This window comes from Pongo abelii, chromosome 4, assembly GCF_028885655.2.
Source record: "Pongo abelii isolate AG06213 chromosome 4, NHGRI_mPonAbe1-v2.0_pri, whole genome shotgun sequence".
Taxonomy (NCBI): Eukaryota; Metazoa; Chordata; class Mammalia; order Primates; family Hominidae; genus Pongo; species Pongo abelii.
Genome location: NC_071989.2, coordinates 134923369 through 134935632, shown reverse-complemented (window position 1 = coordinate 134935632; position 12264 = coordinate 134923369). Strand labels below are relative to the sequence as shown.

The 12264-nt window shown below is 46.9% G+C and overlaps 1 protein-coding gene across 2 annotated transcripts in view; it reads left to right on the top strand.

Moving 5' to 3' along the window:
- Positions 1–4251: 4251 nt before the first annotated feature.
- The window catches only part of ALDH7A1 (aldehyde dehydrogenase 7 family member A1), a 55362-nt gene continuing 47349 nt past the window's right edge, over positions 4252–12264 (top strand). Inside the window, exons 1-3 of one of the 2 annotated variants that reach the window (XM_024247360.3) lie at positions 4252–4619; positions 6219–6272; positions 6888–6953. In XM_024247360.3, coding sequence (XP_024103128.3) covers positions 4347–4619; positions 6219–6272; positions 6888–6953 — 393 coding nt within the window. In that variant the 5' untranslated portion in view covers positions 4252–4346. Of the gene's footprint in view, positions 4657–6218; positions 6273–6887; positions 6954–12264 lie in introns of both variants that reach the window. The other variant, XM_024247361.3, reaches the window with a different exon arrangement.

The window sequence follows — 12264 nt, the reverse complement described above, 5'->3', positions numbered from 1 at the left end:
AGGTTATCTTGGAACCGCCTTTGCGAAAATTATAACAGTGAGAAAATTATGGCAGTGGGAGAGATCTGATCTAGCCAACCCCTATCTTGCTTTTAGCCTTCAAGCTGCCCTTCATTATTCCTGGGCTTGGGCCTGTCAATGTAACTTTGGGAGACATTTAGTTTATAGTTTAAATGATAATAACCCTTCCCCAAAAGCCAACCGCCTTTGTAAAGCTAGTAAGAGACCACCAGGGTAGAAGGATAAAGGAGGCTGAATTCTGCTAAGGTGTAGACATAAACCTTTGCCAGCCATTATCCCAGAGGTCACAAGGTATGCAACTTTTCCAGTTACTCTTCCAGATAACATCACTATTGTAGACCCTAAGATTGGCGTTTTGAGATATCTTTTCAGGTATTTTGCACGTCTGACTACCAATGGTTCCACCTGAACCTCGAACCGATTCTGGGTTCCCACACAGAAGTTGTTGAGTGCTTGAGGACAATTTCCCACACCCCTACGACTGCATCCCCAACCAATAAGCAGCAAGAACCCATTACTTAGCCACTCCATCCCTTCTGCAAACTATCTTTGAAAAACACTAGTCCCTGAATTCTCCAAGAGATTGATTTGAGTAATAACTCTGTCTCCCACGTGGCGTGGGTGGCCTCCTGTCTATTAAATTCTTTCTTCTTTTTTGAGGCAGAGTTTTGCTCTGTCTCCTAGGCTAGGGTGCAGTGGCAAAATCTCGGCTCACTGCAACTTCTGCCTCCCAGCTTCAAGCGATTCTCATCCCTCAGCCTCCTGAGTAGCTGGGATTACAGGAATGCACCACCAGGCTCGGCTAATTTTTGTATTTTTAGTAGAGACGGGGTTTGACCACGTTGGCCAGGCTGGTCTTGAACTCCTGACCACCCTGACTCCTTATCTGCCCTCCTTGGCCTCCCAAAGTGCTGGAACTACAGGCGTGAGCCACAGCACCTGGTTCGTCTGCCACTTTTAATACAGAACTGTTTTAAGGTGTCCTGAGTTTAGCCACTACATTTTCATTTCTATAGGGCTTTGCAGTTTTCAAAGTGCTTTCGTATATGATTCATTTAATTCTGTCTCTTCCTGCTCAACCTCATTACAATTCATCATTTCTGATTTTTCCTGAACTCCTGTTAAGCAGGGCTAACAGGAGTTTTGAAAAAAGGAGGTAGAAGAAGGATGCAATCCCTGTTTTCAATGTGAGCAGTTGCTGGTGCCTATATTCCCAGAATTGGCTTATTTATTTATTTTTTGAGACAGGGTTGTGCTCTGTCCCCCAGGCTGGAGTGCAATGGCACGATCTTGGCGCTCTGCAACCTCCATCTCCTGGGTTTAAGCGATTCTCCAGGCTCAGCTTCCCAAGTAGCTGGGACTATAGACGTGCACCACCACATCCGGCTAATTTTTGTTTTTTTAGTAGAGATGGGGTTTCACCACGTTGGCCAGGCTGGTCTTGAACTTCTGATCACTCAAGTGATCCTTCCACCTTGGCCTCCCAAAGTTCTGGGATTACAGGTATGAGCCACTGTGCCCAGCCAGCCAGAATTGGTTTAGAAGGATGGGCACACTTCTCTTCTTGACTTGAAGAGAGGGCAGCCAACACTCCTTGATGACACTATGTGTTGCTCCTAATCCTTAGTGCATCTGTCTATGTATTTTAATTTCATTGAAGTGAATGGAAAAGAAGAGAAGGAAGAATGTGGTTTTGGGATATGTGGACAAATAATCTTGTTGGCTGATAGAAAGTGATGAGAATCAGTTAAAATGTCTGAGAATTAGCCAGGCGCGGTGGCTCATGCCTGTAATCCCAGCACTTTGGGAGGCTGAGGCGGGCAGACCACAAGGTCAGGAGATCGAGACCATCCTGGCCAACGTGGTGAAACCCTGTCTCTACTAAAAATACAAAAATTAGCCGGGTGTGATGGTGCGTGCCTGTAGTCCCAGCTACTCAGGATGCTGAGGCAGGAGAATCACTTGAACCTGGGAGGCGGAGGTTATGGTGAGCCGAGATTGCGCCACTGCACTCCAGCCTGGGGACAGAGCGAGACTCCGTCTCAAAATAAATAAATAATAAATAAATAAATAAAGTTTGAGAATTAAAATTAGAAAAATTAGCACCATGGTCCTCCGTGTAGATGGAAGACAGCAGCAGGGTTGTTGATACAGATTACCAATGTCAGCTAGGGCATTGCTACTCCTTCGACGGTGTTATTCATTGGTTCATTTGTTCATACACTCATGTAAGTGAGCATAAACTTGGAACAATGCTAGGAACTGTGGAGCAATGCAAAGATGAGTCAGAGATGGTCCTTGCCCTAACAGGAAAAAACTGTAGCATTTACAAAAGGAAGCATCATTCATGTATGCCTAGTACTAACTGCAGTTTCTGGTAGCTGCTTGATACATGCAGTGTTTGTTCAGATCATTTGTACTATAAGGGTGAAAGAGATAAAGCTTATATTTGAATGCAGAGATAAAAGGGGCCAGAAGTGGTGGCTCAAGCCTGTATCCCAGCACTTTGGGAGGCTCAAGGCAGATCCCTTGAGCCAAGGAGGTGCAGACCAGCCTGGGCAACATGGGGGAACCCTGTCTCTACAAAAAACCCTCAAAAATTAGCTGGGTGTGATGGCATGTCTGTAGTCCCAGCTACTTGGGAGGTTGAGGTAGGAGAATCACTAGAGTCTCGGAGGTCGAGGCTTCAGTAAGCCATGATCCTGCCACTGCACTGTAGCGTGGAAAAGCATATTTTAAACTCATGTTCAAATAATGCTAATTGAGATATTAGTATTTCCGTTTTACAGGGTAGGCCCAGTCGTTGTGAAATGAGATGGGGCATGCATGAATGGATAGGATATTGTAGGAAGACAGAAATGGAGAATGAAGGAAATTGATCAAAACTGTCTTTATTCTTTAAGAGTAAGAGCTGGGCGTGGTGGCTCACACCTGTAATCCCAGCACTTTGGGAGGCTGAGGTGGGTGGATCACGAGGTCAGGAATTCGAGACCAATCTGGCCAAAATAGTGAAACCCTGTCTCTACTCAAAATACAAAAAATTGGCTGAGCGTGGTGGTGGGCACCTGCAATCCCAGCTATGCAGGAGGCTGAAGCAAGAGAATCGCGTGAACCCAGGCGGAGGTTGCAGTGAGCCGAGATTGCGCCATTGGACTCCAGCCCCGGCAACAGTGCGAGACTCCGTCTCAAAAAAAAAAAAAAAATGTAAGAATAGGCCGGACACAGTGGCTCACGCCTGTAATCCCAGCACTTTGGGAGGCAGAGGCGGGCAGATCACAAAGTCAGGAGTTCGAGACCAGCCTGGCCAACATGGAGAAACTCCGTCTCTACTAAAAATACAAAAATTATCCGGTGTGGTGGTGTGCACCTGTAATCCCAGCTACTGGGGAGGCTGAGGCAGGAGAATCACTTGAACCGAGGAGGTTGAAGTTGTAGTGAGTGGAGATCGTGCCATTGCACTCCAGCCTGGGCGATAGGGTGAGACTCCATCTCAGAAAAAAAAAAGTAAGAGGCCGGGCGCAGTGGCTCATGCCTGTAATCCCAGCACTTTCAGAGGGTGAGGCAGGCAGATCATCTCAGGTCAGGAGTTCCAGACCAGCCTGACTAACATGGTGAAACCCCGTTTGTACTAAAAATACAAAAAATTAGCCGGGTGTGGTGGCGCACACCTGTAATCCCAGCTACTTGGGAGGCTGAGGCAGGAGAATCCGCTTGAACCCGGTAGGCGGAGGTTGCAGTGAGCCGAGATCGCGCCGTTGCACTCTAGCTTGGGCAACAAGAGCGAAACTCCGTTTCCAAAAAAAAACAAAAAAAAGTACGAATATACCCAGGCAGGATATTTATAGAGGAAATGCAGCAATCTAATATTTATCATTAATTAGAAAACTTTAATTTGTAATCTACCAAAACAATGAAAACAAACAACCCTTCCCCTGCCCCCCAATACAAACCCTCCGTTGGCTACTCCAGGGACAAGAGGCGTCACCATCGCTAAGGAGCTGGTTAGGAATGTCGGCCCTCCGACCCTAGCCCAGACTTACTGAATCAGAATGTGCATTTACCACGACGACCAGGTCATTACACGCATTTTACAGTTTCAGAACCCCTGCTATAGCCTACTGTACTTCAGCGCCAATATTTTGCCGAAAAAAATTCCCAGCTGGAGCTGTGGCTCCGGGAGTCTTTCACCAGATGGCAGTAGCCCACTCCTCCCTATAGCACTCCCATTGTTCCAGGCAGGATTCAGCCGCAGGCTCCTCCGGAAGACCAGGGGCCGATGGGGCGGTGGCGGGGTCGTGCCCAGTGGGAGGGGTCGGGTCTGCCCAATGGGTTCTCCCGGGCGGGGGGCGGGGCTCTATTTCAGCAGCTCTCAGGGCCTTAGGCTCATCCCGAGTCCCGGGCTCAGTATGTGGCGCCTACCCCGAGCGCTGTGTGTGCATGCTGCAAAGACCAGCAAGCTCCCTGGACCTTGGAGCAGGCCTGCCGCCTTCATGTCCACTCTCCTCATCAATCAGCCCCAGTATGCGTGGCTGAAAGAGCTGGGGCTCCGCGAGGAAAACGAGGGCGTGTATAATGGAAGCTGGGGAGGCCAGGGAGAGGTACGCGGGCGCTCAAGAAATCTCTGCAGCCGCCGGGGTACGCTCGAGGAGGCCGGGCGGGCACTGACCTACCGACTCCCCGCTGGCGCTGGAGGCGGTAGTACAGCATGGGAGATTTTGAAGCTCCACAGTAAAAGTTTTCTCTTGTAGGGTGCCTTTAAAACAAAAACTTAGATTTTAGGTCCTTGTGTGCTATGCAGAATCGACGTCATTTTGGAGCTGTAGGGGCTAAACTTCCCGCGCATATTTAAAACCTTATGGTCGACCGGGCGCGGTGGCTCACGCCTGTTATCCCAGCACTTTGGGAGGCCTAGGCGGGCGGATCACCTGAGGTAGAGAGTTCAAGACCAGCCTGACCAACATGGAGAAACCTCGTCTCTACTAAAAAAAAAATACAAAATAGCTGGGCGTGGTGGCGCATGCCTGTAATCCCAGCTACTAGGGAGGCTGAGGCAGGAGAATCGCTTGAACCCGGGAGGTGGAGGTTGTAGTGAGCCGAGATCGTGCCATTGCACTCCAGCCTGAGGAACAAGAGCGAAATTCCGTCTCAAAAAAAAAAAAAAAATTAAAACCTTATGGTCTTGGGATCTATGGTGTTGTGAGAAATGTGGCACACTGAGCGGTGCAACTTAATTTAGAGCTTAACTCTGGCTCTTCAGCTGTGACGTGCACCGCAGGTAACGTTCTTCAGTGTAGTTTTAAGTTATCTTCCTTCCTGAATTCCTTGGGAGTTTGCAAGCTCGGACTTGCCGAAATCTTGCCATGTTGTACGTTGGGCTGTGAACTCCTTTGAGGACTGGGTTTTCAGCATTTCTCCATTGCCCAGGGCTTAACACCGCGCCTGATACCCATTACTGCTCAAAACAATGTTTTATAGAATGCAATGGAAAAGTAAGGTTATTATCGCCTAGATTTTTTTTTAAAAGAAATTTTTTTTTTATAGGAGAATGTTATGTAACAGTTAACAAACTTTGTTGGACGTTGTATATTATATAATGAACCTGCCTTGGTAGAGGCAACACGTCTTTTGGTAATCAGTGGCTGTAGGAGATAGAGATAATTTTAATTGCTCCTCAAACCTTAGTGTTTCATCCTGATTTCCATGTGGTATCTGATCATTAGGCTCTTGAAGGCCTTTTTAGCTGTGCCTTGATTTTCCCTTTCATTGTTGACCTGAGACCTCTCCAGTTGGTGTGGACACAGGACTTTCCCATGGTTTTCCTGCCTTGGCCATTTCATCTCTGAGCAGAGGGTGGGCAAAGTAAGGAAGAGAAGAAATAACTAAAACTAGTCAGTTTGGTCTGTTATTAACGGAAAAAGATGCAAAATAACTGCTTATATTAAGGCTTTTGTTTATATGCCTAATATTGAGATGTCAGGGGAGAGTTTTGCAGAAAGGTAGTTTCTAATGTTTAAGTCACAAATGAAAGACAACCTCTGTAGAGTGGTTTATATGTAACAGAAGTTAACCTAAGCTTTTTGAGTTTGGGTATTATATCATTTTTTCCTCTCTTGTTTTTCTTCCCCCCGTTTCGTCTATTCCCTTACTTCAGAAGGGATTACGTTTTCTATACATGATCATCATCCTTTTGTTTTAAGGTTATTACGACCTATTGCCCTGCTAACAACGAGCCAATAGCAAGAGTCCGACAGGTAAGTGTGTGTGTGTGTGTGTGTGTGTGTGTGTGTGTGTGTGTTTAATTTTTAATGTTTGTGCAGGCTTTCTTTAGAGGCAGAAGCCAGTTAGGCAGGTCAAGAATAATATAAAATCACAAATGCAGAGAATAATGTATTTATTTTTCATTTGTCATTTAGGACTGTCTTGGGGAGACTGTCCTCTCTTGGGTGGGGGCGTGAAAAGGAAAGAACCATAGAAAAGGTGAAGCATAGAAAGACTAGGCAGGGGGCCATTTAAGGCAGTGCTTCTGAAGTACCTGAGGATTTTGTTAGAATGAAGCTTCTGATTTCCGAAGTCTGGATTGGAGCTCAAGGTTCTGCGTTTCTCATATGCCTCACATGTTGTTCCCAGATGAAGCTGACAGATTTTGCTTTGAAAAGCAAGGTTTTAAAGCATAGTTGGATACCAACCTGTTTTACGGGTTCTAGCTAGTTTTTGGAAGTATAGACTGTGGGAATCATTCTCAGCCAATAAATGTTAGGGAACCCTAGAGATTTCCCAATTCTTTTCTGAAAATATTTGTGTGCTCTAGAAGATCATCATCACTTCTCTTTATTTCCCCCTTTCTGTCCCCTTAATTCTTAATTTAGGCTAGTGTGGCAGACTATGAAGAAACTATAAAGAAAGCAAGAGAAGCATGGAAAATCTGGGCAGATGTAAGTATGGCCTTTGTTTCTAGAATTCAGAAGAGATCACTTTGCCTATTGTAACCAATGAGATACATAAACATCTGATAAGCAGGTCAGTGCCGCCTTGTTAAAATGTGAGCTCCTTGGGGGCTGTGATACTGTACTAGGGCTCCTGCTGTTTTGGAAACACCTCTGCCATATTTCTAGGGTAGTGCCTTTTTTGTACTTGCCATTCATTGAATGGATAAATTTAAATGAATTAAAACTTTGTGCTGGTATAGTATAAACTTGAGCTGTGAACACTATTCTTCACTGAAATTACTTGAATTTATAATTAAATAGAAAATGAATAGAAGATCTATGCCAGAAATATTCGTTTGCTCCTCCTCTATCCCCCTGCCAGATTTGTCTGGGAGTATCTCAGCAATAGGTCAGCATTCCTGGTTTAAAGAACAACAGCAGATCGGACCTGGTGGCTCATGCTTGTGATCCCACCACTTCAGGAGGCTGAGGCGGGTGGATCATCTGAGGTCAGGAGTTTGAGACCAGCCTGGCCAACATGGTGAAACCCTGTCTCTAGTAAAAATACAAAAATTAGCCGAATGTGGTGGCGCGTGTAATCCAGCCTACTCAGGAGGCTGAGGCAGGAGAATTGCTTGATCTTGGGAGGCGGAGGCTGCAGTGAGCCGAGATAGCACCACTGCACTCCATCCAGCCTGGGCGACAGAGTGAGATTCCATCTCAAAAAAAAAAAAAAGAGCAGTGGCAGCATCCCTTTCTCAGGGCCAGAGGCTCATGTTCCTTGACTGTCTAATCAGACTGTGAGGCAGAGTCAGCCTCCTTGGTCTCTGAGTCTCCACCATTGGTTAAATGAGCAAATGTGGGAACTGTGACTGGTGCTGGGCTGGCCACACTGACTTGTCACTAGGTGGGAGCTAGGCTCCTGAGAACGGGAGAGTAAAGGCGAACTGGGATAGCCTGATTTCCCAACCTTTCCACTACCCCCATCCTCAGTGTGCTTTGTCTTGTAAAAAGAAAAGACTGGGGGTGCCTGCCTCCTGGGAGGGTTAAATGAGTTAATCATTTAAAGTGCTTACTGGAGAGCCTGGCACAAGAAAAGCCTCAATACATTTGAGTTAAACCCTGTGCTGCTGGGTGTGGGACTGCTGAGGGACTGCTGAGCTGTAGTATTTTCTCTGAGTCAGTGATTGCAAGGGGGGTTGGGTGGGGTTGGGGTGGGTTGCAGAGTAGCAGCCTGTCCAAGAGAGCCCTGGGTTGGATGAAGCTTTTTTTTTTTATCAGCCAAGAGACGTCTTTGTGTAAAGCATGAAGCACATCTTTCCTCTACTTTAATTATGGATAGAAGTATGGCCTAGGGTTCCATTATACACAATCAAAAGTATCCTTGGGCAGAAAAATACCACTTCTACAAGTAAACAGTGTGCTAGGTGAAGTTCACCCTACCTGGATAGAGAATACTGTCCAAAACAGTGTCCTTCATTGTTTTAAAAACTTACTTGTATTTATTTCTGATCATAAAAGTAATAAACATTCTTTTTTTTTTAAGAAAAGATTGATGCTGTAAATAAGGTAAACAAATTTAGTCCCCTTACCCCAACCTCTGCAATGCAAAATGATTATTAGGTTTAGGTTTTGGTGCATTTCCTTCCAGTCTTTCATGTATTTATTTCATAGTTGTGATTATTGTACATCCATATATACATGGTGTGTATAAAATTTTGTGACCTGTGATCTTTGCATTGCATACCATCCTAAAGTTATTACTTTTTTTTTTTTTTTTTTTAAGACAGGGTCTGGCTCTGTCACCCAGGCTGGAGTGCAGTGGCCCAATCTCGGCTCACTGTAACCTCTGCCTTCTGGGCTTGGGATCCTCCCATCTCAGCCTCCCAAGTGGCTGGGATTAGACGTACACACCACCATGCCTGGCTAATTTTTTCGTATTGTTTGTAGAGATGGGGTTTCACCATACTGCCCAGGGTGGTCTCGAACTCCTAACTTCAAACGATCTGCCCTCTTTGGCCTCCCAAAGTGCTGGGATTACAGGCATGAACCACCATGCCCAGCTGCATAATTTTTTTTAAATTGTTGTTTTCCTATACGTATATACTTTTTTCTTTTGAGACGGAGTCTCACTCTGTCACTCTGCAGTGGTGTGATCTCGGCTTACTGCAATCTCTGCCTTTCAGGTTCAAGTGATTCTCCTGCCTCAGTCTCCCAAGTAGCTGAAACTACAGGTGTGTGCCACCAGGCCTGGCTAATTTTTTTTTTAAAATATATTCTCCAATTTAAAACTTTTAATTAAAAAGTAAACTTTACATCAAAAATGCAAACTTGGAGAAGACAGAAAAGATCACACACAAGACTGTCACTTCACACTTGGAAGGTTGCACAGCGGCCAGGCAGAGGCGCTCCTCACTTCCCAGACTGGGCAGCGGCCGGGCAGAGGCGCTCCTCACTTCCCAGACGGGGCGGCAGCTGGGCAGAGGGACTCCTCACTTCCCAGACAGTGGGCAGCTGGGCAGAGGCACTCCTCACTTCCCAGACAGTGGGCAGCTGGGCAGAGGCGCTCCTCACTTTCCAGATGGGGCAGCAGCTGGGCAGAGGCACTCCTCACTTCCCAGACAGCGGGCAGCTGGGCAGAGGCACTCCTCACTTCCCAGACAGCGGGCAGCTGGGCAGAGGCGCTCCTCACTTCCCAGACAGTGGGCAGCTGGGCAGAGGCACTCCTCACTTCCCAGATGGTGGGACGGCTGGGCAGAGGCGCTCCTCACATCCCAGACTGAGCGGCAGCTGGGTGGAGGCACTCCTCACTTCCCAGACAGCGGGCAGCTGGGCAGAGGCGCTCCACACTTGCCAGGCAGTGGGGCGGCCGGGCAGAGGTGCTCCTCACATCCCAGACTGGGCGACAGCTGGGCGGAGGCACTCCTCACTTCCCAGACAGTGGGGCGGCCGGGCAGAGGCGCTCCTCACACCCCAGATGGGGCGGCAGCTGGGCAGAGGTGCTTCTCACTTCCCAGACGGTGGACAGCCGAGCAGAGGCACTCCTCACTTCCCAGTCAATTGGGAGGCTGGGCAGAGGCGCTCCTCACTTCCCAGATGGTGGGGCGGCCGGGCAGTGGCGCCCCTCACATCCCAGACGGGGCGGTGGCCGGGCAGGAGGGCGCTCCTCACTTCCCAGATGGGGTGGCAGGCCTGGCTAATTTTTGTATTTTTGGTAGAGACAGGGTTTCACCATGCTGGCCAGGTTGGTCTCGAACTCCTGAACTCGTGATCCACCCACCTTGGCCTCCCAAAGTGTTTGGATTACAGGCGTTAGGCACTTCATCTGGCCTTCCTATACATATATACTTAAAAAAAAAACACACACACACAAAAATAGACCAGGCACGCCTGGTCTATTACAGCTCACGCCTGGTCTATTACAGCTCACGCCTGTAATCCCAGCACTTTGGGAAGCCAAGGTGGGCGGATCACCTGAGGTTGGGAGTTCGAGACCAGCCTGACCAACATGGAGAAACCCCGTCTCTACTAAAAATACAAAATTAGCCAGGTGTGGTGTTGCGTGCCTGTAATCCCAGCTACTTCGGAGGCTGAGGCAGGAGAATCACTTGAACCTGGGAGGCCGACCTTGCAGTGAGCGGACATCGAGCCATTGCACCCCAGCCTGGGCAACAAGAGCAAAACTCCGTCTCAAAGAAAAAAAGAAATTAATAGACTTATTTTTTAGAGCAGTTTTAAGTTTACAGAAAAACGAGTAGAAAGTACAGAATTCCCATTACTCCCTCATTCCTCTTCCCAAGTTTCCTTTTCTTTTTTCTTTTTTTAAGACAGAGTCGCCCAGGCTAGTGTACAGTGCCGTGCTCACAGCTCACGGCTCACTGCAGCTTTGACCTCCTGGGCTCAAGCAATCCTCCCACCTCAGCCTCCTTGGTAACTAGGACTACAGGCATGTTCCTCCACACCTGGCTAATTTTTGTATTTTTTGTAGAGATGGGGTTTTGCTCTGTTGCCTAGGCTGGTCTCAGACTCCTGGGCTCAAGCAATTTACCCACCTCAGCCTCCCAAAGTGCTGGGATTACAGGCATGAGCCAACAGGCCTGGCCATTTCCCCTATTATTAACATTTTGCATTAGTATGTCATATTTTGTTACAACTGATGAGCCAATGTTGATGTGTTATTATAAACTGAAGTACACAATTTACATGAGGGTTCACTCTTTGCATATACTGTTTTGAATGCTAGTGCAACTTAACATGTCTTTTGACTAGAAACATCTATTGTATGTGTCTATTTATCTAGGGTAAATACAAACACATTTGAAAAAAAAAAAAGAGTTTATGTGAATTCAGGTTCTTGTCTTTTCCTGAACTGTTTTTTTTTTTTTTTTTCTTTTTTTTTTGAGACTGAGTCTTGCTCTGTTGCCCAGGCTGGAGTGCAGTGGCATGATCTTGGCTCACTGCAACCTCCGCCTCCTAGACTCAAGTGATTCTCCTGCCTCATCTTCCTGAGTAGCCGGGACTACAGGCATGAGCCACCATGCCCAGCTAATTTTTTTTTTTGTATTTTTTAGTAGAGAACAGGGTTTCACCATATTGGCCAGGTTGGTCTTGAACTCCTGACCTCAAGTGATCTGCCTGCCTCTGCCTCCCAAAGTGCTGGGATTACAGGCATGAGCCACCACAGCTGGAATGAACTGGTTTTTAAATCTATCTTTGCTCTAGGGAGTGCCAGCTGACATTATGATCTTTCTTAAATATTGGGCTGTACTTTTTTTGTTGCTATTTTCACATTCAGGATCTGCTTTGGCAGTCAACTCTTACCCATTATGCCAGCCTCTGCACCTAACATCCTTTCTCATACTTCTGGTGCTTTTTAGACCTCCCAACAAATAGAATGGGGGTGCTAAGTGGGAGCAGGTTGCTTTCCTGGGTAATAGTAGAGTCAGTTGGGGATCCTACTTGTTTGATTTTGAGTTAAGCAATTGAGTTCAAGGTTTAGGGAAGATGCAGAGTTTTTCCTAATTGTGCTCTGGGGCTCCTGCCAATAGGGCAGGGACTTAGAGAGGCTCGGTAAAAACAGACCAAAGCTTGACCCCCTTCTTGTCACCGAAGCTTTCCCATCTCGATCCTCCCTCATGTGAGGCTTCTCTGCTTGGCCCTCATCCATTTGGCTGGCCTTGACTGTGTTAGGACAAACCACTGTTTCATGTAGTTCATTTGAGTTAATTCTAGAATTTTTCTTTTTCTTTTTTTTTTTTGAGACAGAGTTTTGCTCTTGTTGCCCAGGCTGGAGTGCAATGGTGCCATCTCAGCCCAC